At 34.6% G+C, this 19,572-nt stretch overlaps 1 protein-coding gene across 2 annotated transcripts in view; it reads left to right on the top strand.

Moving 5' to 3' along the window:
- SOS2 (SOS Ras/Rho guanine nucleotide exchange factor 2) overlaps window positions 1-19,572 on the top strand; it is a 96,684-nt gene that overhangs the window by 64,081 nt on the left and 13,031 nt on the right. For both annotated transcript variants that reach the window (XM_043471623.1, XM_043471624.1), the window contains 7 exons: window positions 408-511; window positions 3,098-3,320; window positions 9,586-9,705; window positions 9,863-10,025; window positions 14,571-14,688; window positions 15,774-15,946; window positions 18,485-18,601. In XM_043471623.1, coding sequence (XP_043327558.1) covers window positions 408-511; window positions 3,098-3,320; window positions 9,586-9,705; window positions 9,863-10,025; window positions 14,571-14,688; window positions 15,774-15,946; window positions 18,485-18,601 — 1,018 coding nt within the window. The remainder of the gene's footprint in view (window positions 1-407; window positions 512-3,097; window positions 3,321-9,585; window positions 9,706-9,862; window positions 10,026-14,570; window positions 14,689-15,773; window positions 15,947-18,484; window positions 18,602-19,572) is intronic.

The raw sequence follows: 19,572 nt of genomic DNA, 5'->3' as shown, positions 1-19,572 counted from the left end.
GCACTACTGAAGCGACTAAGCTGCAGCAGCGTAAAACAAAATAGCTCTGTCAGAAGTACTTTGTCTTTTGAAATAAAAGAGTGTGAGCCTACCTGTAAATACAGGTAATTTGATGATAGCACTTACATTTAGAACCAAATACACTAAATCTTAGTTGGTTTTCAAATTTTAGATCTTTCAAAGAAACCCTTTTACAATTGAAGAACTTAAAAGTAGCTTTTGTTGAAAATGAATTTTCTACATATATGAAAAAAGAAAAAGTACTTTTCCATGCTTATAAAATTAGAGACTCTTGGGTTTTATATTGGCTCTAGTGTATAAAAGTGTCACCATGGCATTAGAGAAGTGAAAGAAGTATAATTGAATGCTTGGGTTTTACTAAAATGTGTTTCTTTTCATTGTGTCAGGATCTTAAATGTGTTTCGGCACTGGGTTGAACACCATTTTTATGACTTTGAAAGAGACTTGGAGCTGCTTGAAAGACTAGAATCCTTCATTTCAAGTGTAAGAGGTATATTATTTAAAGATTTGATTGACTCTTCTGTTGCACATTAGGTTTTTTTTTTTTTTAATTTATGTAACTTTCAATTTAAGAAGCAAAACTATTTTTCATTTTAAAAAAGTAGAAGTAAGATTTGGAATAGTTTTTATAGACTTTAAGGCTCTCACATATGTTTAGAACCACCTGAAGTGTTAAAGTTTTTTAGGAAAATCTTTTTTCTTAAAGAAGTCAAAAATCCTCTTTAGTAAATTTAAAACTTTATCTTATCTCATGGCTGCCACTCCTTTAGCTAATTAAATATTTGTGTAATTTTACCTGTTTATTTTCCTTTATCTTATTCTTCAGTTTTGAATGGTTAACAGCTTCTTGGTATTGGAGGTTTAGTAGCTGAGTCGTGTCCAACTCTTGCAACCCCATGGACTGTAGCCTGCCAGACTCCTCTATCTATGGGATTCTCCAGGCAAGAATACTAGAGTTGGTTGCCATTTCCTTCTCCAGGGGAATCTTCCTGACCGAGGAATCGAACCCAGGTTTCCGGCATTGCAGGCATATATTCTTTACTGACTGAGCTATGAGGGAAGCCCTAACAGCTTCTTAAATAATATCTGTTTCCCCTGGAGAAGTTTTTGGTATATTTTTGGCACCTGAAAGATAGGGGTTTCCTACCTGAAGTTGCAGAGCACAGTCCATAAAATGAAACTCTAGGCAGTGAACATCAAACAAATGTATGTATCAAAATATGCAACATATCAGATGTATGCTGTTCAATCCAGAAAATTCATGTTTTCCCTGATAGTATAAGGCATTAATTAAAAATATTGGAATATTGTAAATTAAATATAGCTTCTTTCATCTCCTACTTGTTCTTTAAGGTGACTTTTACTTAAAATAGAGAATGTGATTCCTTTGTTTCAATTTTGAGATGTTTAAAACACATTTTTATCATGTGTGCTTTATAGTACTAAGTTGATTTTTAATTTAATGTTCTCAATGAAGGCACTAGATTTTATTTGCTATAAGAAGCTTCTAAAATACACGTATTAGAATAAAACAGTTAAATGGTTTTGTTTAAAGGCCTTTTCAATACAAGTTATTCCTCAAGATAACTCAGTAGTTGATGAGGGAAAGTTTTTTTTTTGAAGATTTTTTTTATAATTATATTTATTTGTTTTTAATTGATTGATGATTGCTTTATGATATTGGCTTGGTCTCTGTCATGCATCAACATTAATTAACCATCGGTGTACATATGTCCCCTCGCTCTTTAGCCTTCCCGTCTCCCTCCCCATCCCAGCCCGCTAGGTTACCGCAGAGCCCCCGTGTGAGTTCACACACAGTGTGCTGTGTGTGAGTCATACAGCAGAGTTTCATCAGCTACCTGTTTTACCTGTGTTAGTGTAATGCTTCTATGCGGCTCTCTCCATCCATCTCACCCTCTCCTCCCGCTCCCCTGCTGCCCTTGTCCATAAGTCTGTCTCTGTGTCTCCATTGCTGCCCTGCGAATAGGGTCATCATGACTCTCTCTATAGATTCCATATATGTGTGTTAATGCACAATATTTATTTTTCTCTTTCTGACTTACTTCACTCTGTATAATAGGCTCTAGGTTCCTCCATCTCATTAGAACTGACTCAGATGTGTTCCTTTTTATGGCTGAGTAGTATTCCATTGTACATATGTACCGCAGCTTCTTTATCCAGTCATCTGTTGACAGACATCTAGGTTGCTTTCATGTCTAGCTGTTGTAGAGTGCTGCAGTGAACATTGGGGTGCATGTGTCTTTTTCAGTTTTGGTTTCCTCAGGGTATATGCCTAGAAGTGGTAATCGCTGGGTCATAAGAGGGAAAGGTTTTGTAGAAGCATTGCAACTAATAAGTGAAGAAGGAATGACAAATTAGAATATTACCATTTCTCAAACTCACAGTAACATCATAAAAAGACATTTTATGCCTCCTGTCAGAAATATTCTTGTAAGTATTCATGTTTAAAGTTTGTCCTGGACCAGATCAGTCTGTATATGTTGATTTACAGAAAATACAGAGACAGAGAAATAGGGCTGATGATACCACAGAGATTGAATTGGCAAAATTTAGACTTGGGAAACACCACAAGTGATTGAATTTCAACAAATAAATTGTCCGAAGAAATGAGAGATAAGAGAGGAACCTGTTGATTAATGGAGTCTTGAGACATACTGACTCAGTGCAATGTGTACATCTTGTTTGGATCCTATTTCCTACAAACCAACTGTAGGAAAACAGTTGGTTCCGTGAGACAATCAGGGAAATGTGATTACTAACTAAATATTTGATGATATTAAGAAGATATTGTCATGTTTATATGTGATAATGGTATTGTGTTTTTTTTAAAGTCTTAACTTTCAGGTACATACTTAAATATGAATGAAATTATATTGTACCTTCGATTTGCTTTGAAATAATATAAGGAATAGAGGGAGGACATGAGTGATACTAGGTAAAACAGTGGCCGTGAGTTGATAATTGTTGAAAGTAGATGAAAGTTACAAATTATATGAATATTTGTAGTTAATGTTTGTCAAGTATAGGGCTTTTTTTGTTTGTGTTCTTTTTCTAGGGAAAGCTATGAAGAAATGGGTAGAGTCAATTGCTAAGATCATCAAGAGGAAAAAACAAGCTCAGGCAAATGGTATAAGCCATAATATTACCTTTGAAAGTCCACCTCCACCAATTGAATGGCATATCAGCAGACCAGGACAGTTTGAAACATTTGATCTCATGACACTTCATCCAATAGAAATTGCACGTCAGCTGACACTTTTGGAATCTGATCTCTACAGGTAGACAATTAACATTAATTTGCTTCTGTGTTTTCAAGAACGTTGAACATTTCTATCTATTTTCAAAACTTTCTGAAAATTATCCACGAGTACTTAAAAATACTTCGTCTAGTGTTATGGGCTAGGAAGAAAGTTCATAGCAATTTTTTAATTATAATCTGTTCTGCAAATGAAAGTCTTCCAAATTACTGCTTTTTAGGCCTAGATTAGGTACTAGCAATCCTTCACAAGAGAAGAGGCAAAGAGAAGACTAATGCAATAGAATAAGCAGGTACTTTCGACTGTCACCCAGTTCCTATTCCTGATGCTTTCTCTTATTGCTTTAGTTTAACTTGGTTCAGTTAAGACAGTCAGTATAAATGCTAGGCTCTGGGCAGCTCAGTCAATAGGCTGTTGAGTAAGATAAACTTTCTTCTTCTTTTTTTTTCCAAATACTCTGTAATAAAAATTTTGATTTGGGACTTGACTGGGTTAGCTTTGCAAGGCAAATGAATAACAATTCTTAGTGGAATAAAGATTTCTTCACTTTTTTTAGGAGTCTCAAATACTTTAGCTATTTGAAATTAGTGTTGACTTTAAGGATTTTTGAAGTAGATGATGAACCATACTTAAAACTTGTAAATCATTTTCTTTTGTTTGTAAGGATCGCTAGAAATATGCTTGACTATTTTTATCTGTAGCCCATCCTTTGTCTTTATATATAAAGCAGTTCCTGCCATCATCCTGTATCCACACACATCACCCATTTACAACCTAACATTTTAGTATCATGGCTATGGCATTTCCAGCATCACTCTCTACTCCAAACCAGACACTTCCCTTTGTCATATTATTTACTTCAAATTTTATTCCAAAATTACTAACTCACGTATCTCATGCTCTCTTTTCAACTTGTTTTATCAACTTCTTTGTCAGGTTTTTTTTTTTAAACCCCTAACTTTTCCCAGTGCGTTAGCTTCTTTCTGTCTTCTCCTCCCTCATAATATAAGCTTTCTTCTGTCAGTTACAACCCAGGTTCCTGAGAAGAGTAGAGGCCTTGCGAAAAAAAGAGTATAGACCTTGTAGGTAATCACCACCCACTCAATTCAGTTCAGTTCAGTTGCTCAGTCGTGTCTGACTCTTTGCAACCCCATGAATTGCAGCACACCAGGCCTCCCTGTCCATCACCAACTCCCGGAGTTTACCCAAACTCATGTCCATCAAGTCGGTGATGCCATCCAGCCATCTCATCCTCTGTCATCCCCTTCTCCTCCTGCCCCCAATCCCTCCCAGCATCAGGGTCTTTTCCAGTGAGTCAACTCTTCGCATGAGGTGGCCAAAGGATTGGAGTTTCAGCTTCAGCATCAGTCCTACCAATGAACACCCAGGACTGATCTCCTTTAGGATGGACTGGTTGGATCTCCTTGCAGTCCAAGGGACTCTCAAGAGTCTTCTCCAACACCACAGTTCAAAAGCATCAATTCTTCGGTGCTCAGCTTTCTTCACAGTCAACTCTCACATCCATACATGACCACTGGAAAAACCATAGCCTTGACTAGACGGACCTTTGTTGGCAAAGTAATGTCTCTGCTTTTTAATATGCTATCTAGGTTGGTCATAACTTTCCTTCCAAGGAGTAAGCATCTTTTAATTTCATGGCTGCAATCACCATCTGCAGTGATTTTGGAGCCCAAAAAAATAAAGTCAGCCACTGTTTGCACTGTTTCCCCATCTATTTGCCATGAAATGATGGGACCAGATGCCATGATCTTAGTTTTCTGAATGTTGAGCTTTAAGCCAACTTTTTCACTCTCCTCTTTCACTTTCATCAAGAGGCTTTTTAGTTCCTCTTCACTTTCTGCCATAAGGGTGGTGTCATCTGCATATCTGAGGTTATTGATATTTCTCCTGGCAATCTTGATTCCAGCTTGTGCTTCTTCCAGCCCAGCATTTCTCATGATGTACTCTGCATATAAGTTAAATAAGCAGGGTGACAATATACAGCCTTGACGTACTCCTTTTCCTATTAGGAACCAGTCTGTTGTTCCATGTCCAGTTCTAACTGTTGCTTCCTGACCTGCATACAGGTTTCTCAAGAGGCAGGTCAGGTGGTCTGGTATTCCCATCTCTTTCAGAATTTTCCACAGTTTGTTGTGATCCACACAGTCAAAGGCTTTGGCATAGTCAATAAAGCAGAAATAGATGTTTTTCTGGAACTCTCTTGCTTTTTTGACGATCCAGCGGATGTTGGCAATTTGATCTCTGGTTCCTCTGCCTTTTCTAAAACCACCTTGAACATCTGGAAGTTCATGGTTCACATACTGTTGAAGCCTGGCTTGGAGAATTTTGAGCATTACTTTGCTAGCATGTGATATGAGTGCAATTGTGCGGTAGTTTGAGCATTCTTTGGCATTGCCTTTCTTTGGGATTGGAATGAAAACTGACCTTTTCCAGTCCTGTGGCCACTGCTGAGTTTTCCAAATTTGCTGGCATATTGAGTGCAGCACCTTCACAGCATCATCTTTGAGGATTTGAAAGAGCTCAGCTGGAATTCCATCACTTCCACTAGCTTTGTTCGTAGTGATGCTTTCTAAGACCCACCTGACTTCACATTCCAGGATGTCTGGCTCTAGGTGAGTGATCACACCATCGTGATTATCTGGGTCATAAAAGACTATGAAGATCTTTTTGTATAGTTCTGTATATTCTTGCCACCTCTTCTTAATATCTTCTGCTTCTGTTAGGTCCATACCATTTCTGTAATTTATCGAACACATCTTTGCATGAAATGTTCCCTTGGTATCTCTAATTTTCTTGAAGAGATCTCTAGTCTTTCCCATTCTGTTGTTTTCCTCTATTTCTTTGGATTGATCGCTGAGGAAGACTTTCTTATCTCTCCTTGCTGTTCTTTGGAACTCTGCATTCAAATGGGAATATCTTTCCTTTTCTCCTTTGCTTTTCGCTTCTCTTCTTTTCACAGCTATTTGTAAGGCCTCCTCAGACAACCATCTTGCCTTTTTGCAAGATTTCTTTTCCATGGGGATGGTCTTGATCCTTGTCTCCTGTACAATGTCACGAACCTCCGTCCATAGTTTATCAGGCACTCTATCTATCAGATCTAGTCCCTTAAATCTATTTCTCACTTCCACTGTATAGTCATAAGGGATTTGATTTAGATCATACCTGAATGGTCTAGTGGTTTTGCCTACTTTCTTCAATTTAAGTCTGAATTTGGCAATAAGGAGTTCATGAATGAGCCATAGTCAGCTCCCGGTCTTGTTTTTGCTGACTGTATAGAGCTTCTCCATCTTTGTCTGAAAAGAATATAATCAATCTGATTTCCGTGTTGACCATCTGGTGATGTCCATGTGTAGAGTCTCCTCTTGTGTTGTTGGAAGAGGGTGTTTGCTATGACCAGTGCGTTCTCTTGGCAAAACTCTGTTAGCCTTTGCCCTGCTCCATTCCCTACTCCAAGGCCAAATTTGCCTGTTATTAAAGGTGTTTCTTGACTTCCTACTTTTGCATTCCAGTCCCCTATAATGACAAGGACATCTTTTTTGGGTGTTAGTTCTAAAAGGTCTTGTTAGGTCTTCATAGAACCATTCAACTTCAGCTGCTTCAGCATTACTGGTTGGGACATAGACTTGGATTACCATGATATTGAATGGTTTGCCTTGGAAACGAACAGAAATCTTTCTGTCATTTTTGAGATTGCATCCAAGTACTGCATTTCAGACTCTTTTGTTGACCATGATCGCTACTCCATTTCTTCCAAGGGATTCCTGCCCACAGTAGTATATATAATGGTCATCTGATTTAAATTCACCCATTCCTGTCCATTTTAGTTCGCTGATTCCTAGAATGTCGACATTCACTCTTGCCATCTCCTGTTGACCACTTCCAATTTGCCTTGATTCATGGACCTAACATTCCGGGTTCCTATGCAATATTGCTCTTTATAGCATCGGACCTTGCTTCTATCACCAGTCACATCCACAACTGGGTATTGTTTTTGCTTTGGCTTCATCCCTTCATTCTTTCTGGAGTTATTTCTCCACTGATCTCCAGTAGCATATTGGGCACGTACTGACCTGGGGAGTTCCTTTTTCAGTATCCTATCATTTTGCCTTTTCATACTGTTCATGGGGTTCTCAAGGCAAGAATACTGAAGTGGTTTGCCATTCCCTCCTCCAGTGGACCACGTTCTGTCAGACCTCTCCACCATGGCCCTGGCCAAAGAATAAACCCGTACCACTATGGTTGTAGCAAAAACTTTTCTGCGTTCAGGAGCTGCTTTTGAAATACGCACATCCTTAAGAAATTATCCTAATTAGCAGCCATTGTTTTTTTAAACTGAGATCACACAGGGAAAAGCAAGAATATATAAAGTTTAATGTTATTGGAGAATGTAGGAAGGCACCAGATATAAAACTTGACCTTCTTTACAACTGGGTTTCTGATTTGCCCTGGTTGTGCTGTTCAGAGTTTAGCAGACACATCAGGGGTTGTTACCATCTGATTCAGAGTGTCATGTTATATTTTAAATAATTTGGAGTTCAAGTGGTTTTTGTTTGTATTATAGGATTTTTTTTAAAGAAAAAAGTTTTTTAAATTGAAATTTTAGTTAATACACAATATTGTATTAGTTTCACGTGTACATTATAGTGACTCAATATTTTTGTGGCTATTGTATTTAAAGTTATTTTAAAATATTGGCTGTATTCCCTGTACTATGCAATATATCCTTGTAGCTTATTTGTTTTGTTCATAGTACTTTGTTACATCTTAATTACCTACCCCAGTTGCTCCTCCCCTCTTCTCCTTCCTTACCAATAACCACTAGTTTGTTCTCTGTATCTATGAGTCTGTTATATTCATTTGTTGGTTATACTTTTTAGATTCCATATATATGTGATAACAGTGTTTTTCTTACTTTGCTTGACTTATTTCATGTCACATAATACCCTCTAGGTTCATGGGCATTTAAGTTGTTTCTTTTCTGTGGGATTTGTGATAGGTGGGAATGAAGAGACTTATTACTTAGATAACAAAGCAAATAGTATGAAATTAGATTTTCCTTACAGTGTTACATGAATGGACATCAGGAATAAAAAAGCACTGAGCTCTATGTGGACCTACTTTCAAAACATAGAAATACCTTTTTTAAGTGATATGTGTCCTATGGAAGAAGGATACCATACGTAAAGCACTGACACTCTGTAAACTAAATTTCTGATGAAATAATAGAACCAACTAAGAAAATTTATTTCCAAGACTGTTCAGAGTATCCTTTTGTATTCAAATCTACTGGGCTTTTTTATTATTATAATAACCAGGTCTATAGGACAGTGATGGCAATGCCACTGGTCAATATTTTAAAAATCATATAATCCTGAATCACTATATACAGTGATTTAATCTGCTTTTCCAACTGGTTGTTTTTTATTAAAAAATATAGAAGATAATACAGTAAGGGCTTATCAACAACAAAAACATTACAAATAAAATTGAAACCCTTTGTGTAATTCTCCCCAATCCCATTCCTCTTCTTTCTCCGAAAGGATAATTGCTATCTTATATTTGGCATTTACTACTCCTTTGTGTGTCTTTATAATTTATACACATACGACTATTCATAAACAACATGTAGCATTATTTTACATGTTTTAAGTCTGTTTCTACCTATGTATAATTCTGTAACTTGTTTTTTTATTTAAATCGTTTCTGGCATTTGTTCAAGTTGCTGAGTATCGTGCCAGTCTGCTTATTTTAATTGCTGTGTTGTATTCCATTGTATGAATACTCCACAGTTTATCCATTCTCTTGATGATGAGCATTTAGGTTGCTTGGGATTTTTCACTCTTGCAAATTTTGCTTGACTGAACATTCTTAGAAATACTAGATGATCTAGTATGTATATCTTCAGTGTTATGAGATATTGTGAAATTTTTTGAAAAGTGGTTATATCTATTTTCATTTGCACATCAGTGATGGGGAGTTCTCTTTCTTCCACACTTTTATCCATTTGGTGTTAAACTTCTCTTAGTGTGATAGCAGTAAAGTTCCCACTTTACTGTGGTTTAATGTTCTTTTCTCTGAGTAAGAGTTAAAATATTCCTTCATGTCCATAGCTATTCAGTTCTGTTTCTCTGTAAATTTTCTCCTTGTATGTTTGTTCACTTATCTTCTAAACAGTTATCTTTTTCTTATTAAGCTTTTGGAGGCCTTTAAATAATTTTGATACTGATCCCTTGTAGATTAAGTGCATGGATTTTTGGTTCCACAGGAAAGTTCAACCTTCTGAACTTGTAGGGAGTGTATGGACCAAAGAAGATAAAGAAATAAATTCCCCAAATTTATTAAAAATGATTCGCCACACCACAAATCTCACCCTCTGGTTTGAAAAGTAAGTTTTTACTTCTTTGTATTATTACTTCTTAATATATTCCTATAACATTAAGTCACATATAAGCAAACATTCTGCATGAAAATGTATATCTTTTCTGTATGAAATAAGGCACTTGCTTCTTGCTTTCTAAGCAATGTTTTTTTCTTTTTGTTAGATGCATTGTGGAGGCAGAAAATTTTGAGGAACGGGTGGCAATACTGAGTAGAATTATAGAAATTCTGCAAGTTTTTCAAGATTTGAATAATTTCAATGGTGTACTGGAGATTGTCAGTGCAGTAAATTCAGTATCAGTCTATAGACTAGATCATACCTTTGAGGTAAGTTTTAGGCTTAAATAGTTTATCCTTTTGAGAGGCGATAAAATTAATGTAAAAGAGATTCCTTCTACCACCAATCTTTTTTGAGTAAATCCTTTATAAATGTATCTTACTCCTGAAGCACAGTATCACAATATTAGAAAATACATCAATATATGCTAGTAAGCCTAGAATTCATCAAAGAATATGTGTTTTGTGACTGTTTAATATGCTTACCTAAATGCTTCCCTCGTGGTTCAGATGGTAAGTATTCTGCCTGCAGTTCTGGAGACCCAGGGTCAATCCCTGGATCTAGAAGATCTCCTGGAGAAGGGAATGGCTACCCATTGCAGTAGTCTTACCTGGACAATTCCACAGACACAGGAGCCTGGTGGGCTACAGTGCATGGGGTCACAACCAGTCGGACTCAACTGAGCAACTCACACTTTCACTTTCAAATGTATGAAGTTCCAAATGTATTTTTTCAGTAGTACATTGACTGACAGTTTCAAATAAATGACTAAAAGTATTTTAAATATAAATATACAAATTACTTTAATTACCTGTAGTATATAGTCAAAGAGTAACATGGAGAGAATGCTTTCAAAAGCTTAAATGTTTTTTTAATTATAAAAAATAATTGTGTAAACATGGTGTATGTATTCATGTTTATCATTAAAAATTTGGAAGATACAGAAAGTATAGAAAATTTAGAGACTCAGCCATGCAAATATATTTGCCTTTGAGAATGTGAACTTTTACAGTGTTACTGCAAAGTAATCTGGCAACAGATGTTAAAATACACATACTTTTGGACACAGAATAAAAAGCTTAGGACTATAAAATTAAGGTACAAAGATCTAGTTTCTGCAGCAGTAATTGTACTAATAGCAGCAGAAAGCTAGATCCAACCTGTATGTCCATCAATAGGTGAATGATTATGTTACCCTACCCCTATCATGTGGAGTATTGGTTGGCTAGGGGAAAAAAGTGACTAGAATCTATGTGTATGTCTCTAAAGAATAGTGTGACATTCAGGGGAAAAGCCATTTCAAAAATCTTTAGAAAAATGAATATAATATGATTTCATTTTGATAGAACTGAACAAAACAAACTCTAAAGATGTAAGTGGAGTTGCACAAGCTCTGAGAAGAGTGTGGAAGGATATGTACTCTTCAGTTAACATTCATTCTTACAGTGGGTTGTGATTAGAGGGGAGTATAGGGTTAAACTGCTTTCATGTATGTGTTTTTCTATTTGAGTGTTTGCATGTTATTGATTTGTATGAGCATATTATATATTAACGGAGAAGGCAATGGCAACCCACTCCAGTACTCTTGCCTGGAAAATCCCATGGATGGAGGAGCCTGGTAGGCTGTGGTCCATGGGGTCGCTAAGAGTCAGACATGACTGAGCAACTTCACTTTCACTTTTCACTTTCATGCATTGGAGAAGGAAATGGCAACCCACTCCAGTGTTCTTGCCTGGAGAATCCCAGGGATGGGGGAGCCTGGTGGGCTGACGTCTATGGGGTCGCACAGAGTCGGACACGACTGAAGTGACTTAGCAGTAGCATTATATATTAAAGATGTTAAAAAAAAAAGATGTTAATAGTCAAATATTGCCAAATATTAATCTAAGAGACTATTAACTTCATTTCTCATTTTGTAAACTCTAAAGAAATGTATTCATTTTGAGAGGTTAAGCTTTAGTTTCTTAAAATATTAAATATTCAATAATATTTCTTAAAATACGTATATGGTATAAGGAATAAAAATACAAAAAAAGCCTGTTTACCTGGCATCCAATTTAAAAACCTTTCCCAGTTCCATCTCCTTTGTCCCTTCAGAGACAACTACTGTGCTAAATATTGTGTGTATCATTCTTTTGCTTTTTTTCTATAGTTTTACTATTTGTAGCTCTAAACAATGTTGTTTTATTTTTCTTGTTTCTTAATTATATGTGAATATAATTCTTCCAAGACTTTTTTCACTCAGTATTATATTCCTAAAATTCATCCATGTTGTTTCTTATGATTATAGGCCATTCTTTTTTATAGCCGTATCATATTATAGAAATAGATTCTAGGGGTTAGATCTGATAGAGTGCCTGAAGAACTATTGACGGAGGTTTGTAACATTATACAGGAGGTGGTGATCAGAACCATCCCCAAGAGAAAGAAATGCAAAAGGGCAAGATGGTTGTCTGAGGAGGGCTTACAAATAGCTGAGAAAAGAAGAGAATCCAGCGACAAAGGAGAAAAGGAAAGATATATCCATCTGAATGCAGAGTTCCAAAGAATAGCAAGGAGAGATAAGAACCCTTCCTAAGTGATCAATGTTAAAAAATAGAGGAAAACAATAGAATGGGAAAAACTAGAGATCTCATCAAGAAAATTATAGAAATAACTTTACTAAAATTTATTTGCTTAATTTATTTATTAGTTAATGATCATTCATATTTTTTCTAGTTTGATGCTACTATCAGTAATATTGTCATAAACATTTTCTGCCTATGTCCTGGTGCATACATGTACAAATTTCTCTTACATACCTAGAAGTAGAATTATTGGGCGATAGAATAGATAATGCCCAGTTGTTTTCTCAAATTACTGTACCAGTTTATACTCCCAATGGAAACATACGAACTCTGGTTGTTCCACATTCTCACTAACACTTGATATTGTCAGTTCTTTTAATTTTTCTAGTCTTGTGGTTTGGGTTTATAATTTCTTGATTTCTATTGAGTTTGAACCTCTTTTAAGATGTTTATTGGCTCTTTATATTGTGGAAATTTTTTTACCTTTCTTGCTTGAGTTTTTCTCATGAATTTGTATGAGTTCTCTCATATACTATATCTTAATCCTTTGTCAGTTATGTTTGTTATAAATACCTTTTTTCCAGATCAAAGCTTCTCTTTTCACCATTTTTATTATGTCTTTTGATGAACAAAAATTCTTAACGTCACACCTATTTTTTCCTTTGTAATTTGTGTTTGTTGGTGTCATCTATAATAGATCCTCCTCTGTTATCTTAATGTTTTGTCTTTCTCATTAAGTCCTTAATCTAGCTGGAAACAAGTTTTGAGTATGGAGTCTAATTTCATTTTGTGTTCCACTGGGCCAGCCAGATGATCCCACACGTTTATTAAAAGTACATTCTTTCCTCATTGATCTCTAGGTGCTAGCTATGTCATAAATTGAGTATCCATAAATACGTGGTCCTGTTTCTGGTTCCTCTGTCCTAGTCCTTTAATGTATTCCATTATTCCTGTGCTAGTGCCGCAAGTTTAAATTGCCATAATTTTATACTAGTTCTTGATACACTATAGTAGGCCAAGTCCCCACCAAGCTTCCTTTTTCAAGAGTGACTTTACTCTTTTTTTTTTTTTAGTTCCCCGAGCAGGGATTGAACCTGGACTCCAGCAGTGAAAGCACTGAGCCCTAACCACTGGTCTGTCAGGGAATTCCCAAGAATGACTTCTTCTTGACTCTTTGCTATTATGTAATTGTAGAATCATCTGAAAGCTTGGGGTATTCATAAGAATTGCACAGGTTCTATAAATCAATTTTGAAGAACTGACATTTTTACAATAATGAATCCTCCCAACTACAAACATAGTGTATCTCTCCATTTATTTATTTATTTAATAAAGTTCTATGGTTTTCTTGATGAAAACCTCACAACTGTTTTGTTAGATTTATATTAGAATATTTTAAAATTTGTTTTCTTTATTGATGATATCCAGAAATGAAGTTGATTTTTGCTTATTGGTTTTATATCCAGCAATATTGCTAAATTCTTTCATTAACATTCTAAATGTAGATTTATTATATTTCTTTACATAATCATTTCCTCTGTGAATACTGGCAATTTTTCTTCTCAGTCCCTAGTCTTTTATTTATTTGTTTGTTTATTTTTCTTGTCCATTCTAGTTAGAACGTCTGTAGAGTACTGAGTAAAAGTTACAGTGCAGTCACCTTTGCTTTTTCCTTAAGTTAAAGGAAATGAGTTGAGTGGTTTTTCATCAAGTATGTTTGCTATCAATTTGTGTGTATGTGTGTGTGTGTGTGTCAGGTTAAAAATAAAATTAATTGATTCTTAATTACAAAATATAATAATGAAATATAAAATAAATGACTGCTTACTTGGTTTAATAAATTTTTGTTCAATTCTTGACTCCCTCCCTTGGCCTTCTCCTCTTTACCAAAATCTTATTACCCTTCCAATAGAAAAATACTGAATGCCATGGGATTATATTTTTCTCCTATAGCTATAATTTGAAACTCCTGCTAATCAGGATTATAACTAATAATGACTTAAGGAAGATTGTTTTATTGTTTAATCCTCTAATTTATATTGGAAAAAAACTAAGTTTTAAAGTTCTATATTTATAGATAAGTCATTTCCAGCAAGTAGAGATAAGAATACTACTGGTCTCTAAATTTAAAAACTTTTTTTTCAAACATTTGTAAAACATTAAAACTGAAAGCTCTGCACCTAAAAAATATGATTGAGTTGTTTAAAATAAAAAAACAAATTATACTCCATTTATATATTTTTAAAGGCGTTGCAGGAAAGAAAAAGGAAAATTTTGGATGAAGCTGTGGAATTAAGTCAAGATCATTTTAAAAAATATCTAGTGAAACTTAAATCAATCAATCCACCCTGTGTGCCTTTTTTTGGTAAGTTGCAAAATATGGATTTATATTTTGAGGGAGAGTTTGTTATATAGCAAAAAGAGACCAGCCTTTAGAAGCAGATAGTCCTGATTTTATATCTGAGCATATCTACTTTTATTAGCTGTCTATATTGATAAATAAAACCTAAACTCTCTATGTAGACTCTTATCTATAAAACTTCTAATTCTGGTAGTTATAGAGTTGTAAGGAGTCCTGTGGAATCTCTTCTATAAGAGCAGTAGTCTCATTCATGAGGGCTCCACCCTCATAAGTTTAGCACCTGTCCCAGGGACGGGGGAGCCTGGTGGGCCGCCGTCTATGGGGTCGCACAGAGTTGGACACGACTGAAGCTACTCAGCAGCAGCAGCAAATGCCTCACCAATTCATTCTGTCACATTGGGCATTAGGATTTCAACATATGAATTTTGAACATTCGACTATTCAAATTATAGCACACACCAAAAATGTCTCCAGACATTCCCAGATATCTGTCCCCTGGGGGACAGAATTGCCCCCAGTTGAGAGCCGCTGATGTAAATGAATCTAATTATGTGTGAAAGAGAAACTGAAAACTTTCTTCCTGTCCAAAACTGAAGAATAATTCGTTTGTGTCTAAATTACAGGCTTTGGGAAAGCAGAATTAGTTTACATATCTGTAGTGTTATTAACCAGAATTGGCTTAAAATTAATTTGTTGGTCAATAATCACTTAAGATCATTGGTATTAAATATTTTATCAATAATCATTTAAGATCACTGGCGTTAAATATTTATAGTAAATATTAAAGTGGTTAGAGTAGATTTAACACATAATTTAGACTGTGGATGAATCCTCCCTTTTATTTTAGGCTATTAGACTAAGAAATGGCAAATTAAGCTCTTTATAAGCCCTAATTTTCTTTCAATTTTAAATTATTTTCATCCATGTAAAAAATTCTTCATGTAGAATTGATTATTAAATATATCAGAGATTTCACTAGTAAGAACTGCTGTATTATAGGATGTCTTTCAACTTTACTAGATCAATTGTTTTCCCAAATGGTTAAGTAACCAATTTTAAAACTTTTCTTCAAATACTTTTTTTACTAGGAATATATTTAACAAATATACTGAAGACTGAAGAAGGGAATAATGATTTTTTAAAAAAGAAAGGGAAAGATTTAATCAATTTCAGTAAGAGGAGGAAAGTAGCTGAAATTACTGGAGAAATTCAGCAGTATCAAAATCAACCTTACTGTTTACGGATAGAACCAGAAATGAGGGTAAATATTTTCTTTGCTTATCTTTAAAAGAGAACATGTTAAGTCCTCTGCCCTCTCTAAGAAATTCCATAGCCATACAGTATGATCTTTATTTTTGTTATGAAAGTAATATGCATTAATGAATCAATAGATAGAAGTGGTGAATATTAGATATTCTCCACTAACAATCTGCCGTTATAAATATTACTAGGCACTTTGTCTTGACAGTTATTGCTGCTTTGTGCAACAGGTTTAAGTAACACTTCCAAAAAAATGAATGACAAAATGGAATGAAAGATGCTTTCTGATATCCACACAGTAAAAAGAAAATCCACTACCAGTACTATCATTAATTAATAGACATTTTAGGTATTTTACATGTGCCAGTATAACATTAAGTAATTAATACTTTTATAAGAACACTGCATTTAAGTAGGGGAAGGGGTTGGGAGAGTAATATGTATGTATGCATAGCAAAAAAATGATTTTTTAAAAAATATTTTATCACTTGATATCCTGTTTTGAGCAATAGTTCATAATATTGTTTCTATGGTACTATAAGGTGTGAATATCTTCTAAATTAGAGTAAATACTATGGTATTATGTCTTTAGTAAGTAGATATTATTGTGTTATGTTTATTTGAAATTCAGAACATATAACTATCAGAGTAAGTTTACCTTTCACATTAAAGATTGTGGTGCACTTTCAGATATAGTCTGCAGGTTGAGCATTTTGAGTGAAAATGGTTGCCATCATTCCTGTCCTCCTAAATTGTAAGATGGTAACTATTCTTTGTTCCAAGTTCAAAACAAAGAACCCTAAAGTCCTAAGAAAAATTGACTTGAAGCATACACTGTTGTGAAAATATAGACAGATACTTACTTTAAAGAAAATGGTCATTTGTTTCATCCCCTTCTCTCAGCATTTAGCCAACCCTCTGTGACTTGGTGCTACATAGGGGTAAAGAAATGTTCTTGAGGGAATTCCCTGGAGATCCAGTGCCATGGACCCAGGTTCAATCCCCGTTCAGGGAACTAAGATCCACAAGCAGTGTGATGGGGCCAAAAAAAAAAAAAAAAAGAAATGTTTTTGAAGCCCAGATTAGAATTCACATGTATTTCCTCCCAGAAATAATGTTGCATTTTAGTTGGGTATAATTAAAGTAGTGCTTTTAGCATTCATATCTCAATAATTCCTAATACGTTTCTGGATCTGATCTAGACATCCTATCGTCATTTAAAGCATTATTTTGAGGGTAAGGGGCAGAGAATGCTTGTTTTACGATTGACTCAAAGTAAGCTTAAAATGTAAATAAAGTAGCCATTCACTTTCAAGGCATAGTTAACCAAACTAAATAGTATTTAAAAGTAGAGTAACAGATGAGAAAATCACAATTATAACTTAATAAGTCTTTAAATTACTGTTGGTCCATATGATTTAATTTAGCTGACTTGAATATAAGAATAAATTGTTTCAGTATTGTTAAAGTGGTAATGCAATTTTCTTGAAATTGGCAGAACGCCTGAAAAATGGAAGAAGTCATTTTGCCTACTGGTAAAGCTAAAACTCAGAACTTATTTTTACATATGCTTCTAAGCCTCTTCAAAAATTAAATAAAACCAAATCCAATCATTTGCTTCTAAGGAAGTTATCAGAAATGCACAGAAAAATTTATGCCCGAGTTGATAATAACAGTAATTATAATTATAATAGCAAAGAATTAGAAACCACCTATGTAAGTTAATACCTATATGGAAATTGGTGAAATAAATTCTGGAACATTTCATCTGATGAAGTACAATATAGCTAAAATTTGCATTATTTAAAGCAAACCATACAGAAAAAAATTAATATTTTCAAAAGGCTAAAAATACCTATGTTGTGATTCCAATTTTTCAGGAAAAAAATTGTATTAATGTATATGTGCATATGTTCACACACATAGTTAAAACACTGGAAGAATGTCCCAATAGTAAAATGCTGACAGTGCAGTCTCTCATTGTGAGATTACTGTTTCCCTTCCTGCACTTTGTTAAATCATCTAAACTTTCTACTTAAAAACCTATGTTTAAGTTTAGGAAATACTTTTTCATGAAAGACAAAAGTTATTTTGCTAGATGTGAGCACAGGTATGTTAAAATATATTATTGTCCTTGAAATTATTTTTGAATAGACTTTAATCCAATTTATCTCTACTTTTTTTCTGATCATCAAAGTTTTATTGTGGATTATAATTATAATTCTGTTTTAAACACTTTTGACTTATTACTGATGATCATTTTGTTGTGTAATCAGTAGGAATGTTAACTGAGGGATACCAAGCTATTAATATGATAATAAGTGAAAGTCTGTTCATCTTCTTAGTAGAACTTTAAGACTGGAGTATAAAACTTCCATAAAAACTATAATTTTATCCCAAAATAGAGAGATTGGAATCAGCAATCCTTGAGGGCTTTTCAGACATTAGGATCTATTAATTTGTTGATAATTTTTTGATATTAAACTGATAAACATTTTAATAAAATCTAAAATATGTACTTATGGATATTTAATTCCAGAGATTCTTTGAAAACCTTAACCCCATGGGATGTGCTTCTGAAAAAGAGTTTACAGATTATTTGTTCAACAAGTCACTAGAAATTGAACCCCGAAACTGCAAACAGCCACCTCGATTTGTAAGTCCATTACAATTTTGGAAAATTTTGTTCTTTAAAACAATATTGCCTTTAATGTTCAGCAGACTATTTCCATTAAAATCATACTTTGCTTGAATACCTGTTTTGTTTTGCAGTATTACACTGTTTCTAAAATTATATATCCTGTTAGCAGTTAGATAAAACCTGATTTATCCTCTCTCTCAGAACCACTTACTTACCCATCCATTTCTGATCCTTCCTAGTATAATGGGGAAAGCGATGAGAAAGTGAGAACCTAAATGACAGGTAGGTAATAGGACAGGGAATGAAGAGACTTGAGAAGGAGTAAGGAGATATATTGTGGTTCTTCTGACTTGACCATGGTTTCTGCCGTAAGAACACCGCTGTCCACAGTTACCACTGGAACCCACCTCAGTCACTAAAATCTGCTACTGTACAGTAGTTCCTTTTATCCCTGGGGTTTACAGTGACACAGAAGTAGTAGAAAACCAATTACAAGTAGCTGAAAGTGAAACAAGATGTGGAAGGAAGTAAAAAAGCATTTATAAAACACGAACCTTGGGCCAGATAAGTTTCATATTACCTCATCTCCACAACAATTGTATGATGTTGAACTTAGTCTCATTTTACAGACATAAAGACTGAGGCTCAAAGGAGATAAATAACCTTTTCGAGGCTGCATAGCTAGATAAGGGCACACTTGAGGTTTTAACTTAAATTATCTGAATCTGAGTTCGTATTTTTCATTAAGTTACCACTGTGGGAATTTTTAAAAGTAGAGGGTGAAGGTGAGAGACAATGATAGCAATTTTTCCCAAAGACTCTAAAGTATTGTTGCAGCGGTTGGTCATTTATTATTTTGTGGAGTTGAGGAGAGGCATGTCTCTTTTTTCTATAGCACCTGGCATAATATGTTGTATTTATTATATCTACAGTAAATATTTATAAAATTGATATCAATAATTTGAAGAAATTTAGATTCAGGTGTC

This window comes from Cervus canadensis, chromosome 6 (genome assembly GCF_019320065.1).
Source record: "Cervus canadensis isolate Bull #8, Minnesota chromosome 6, ASM1932006v1, whole genome shotgun sequence".
NCBI lineage: Eukaryota > Metazoa > Chordata > Mammalia > Artiodactyla > Cervidae > Cervus > Cervus canadensis.
This window is presented reverse-complemented; position numbering and strand designations above follow the sequence as displayed.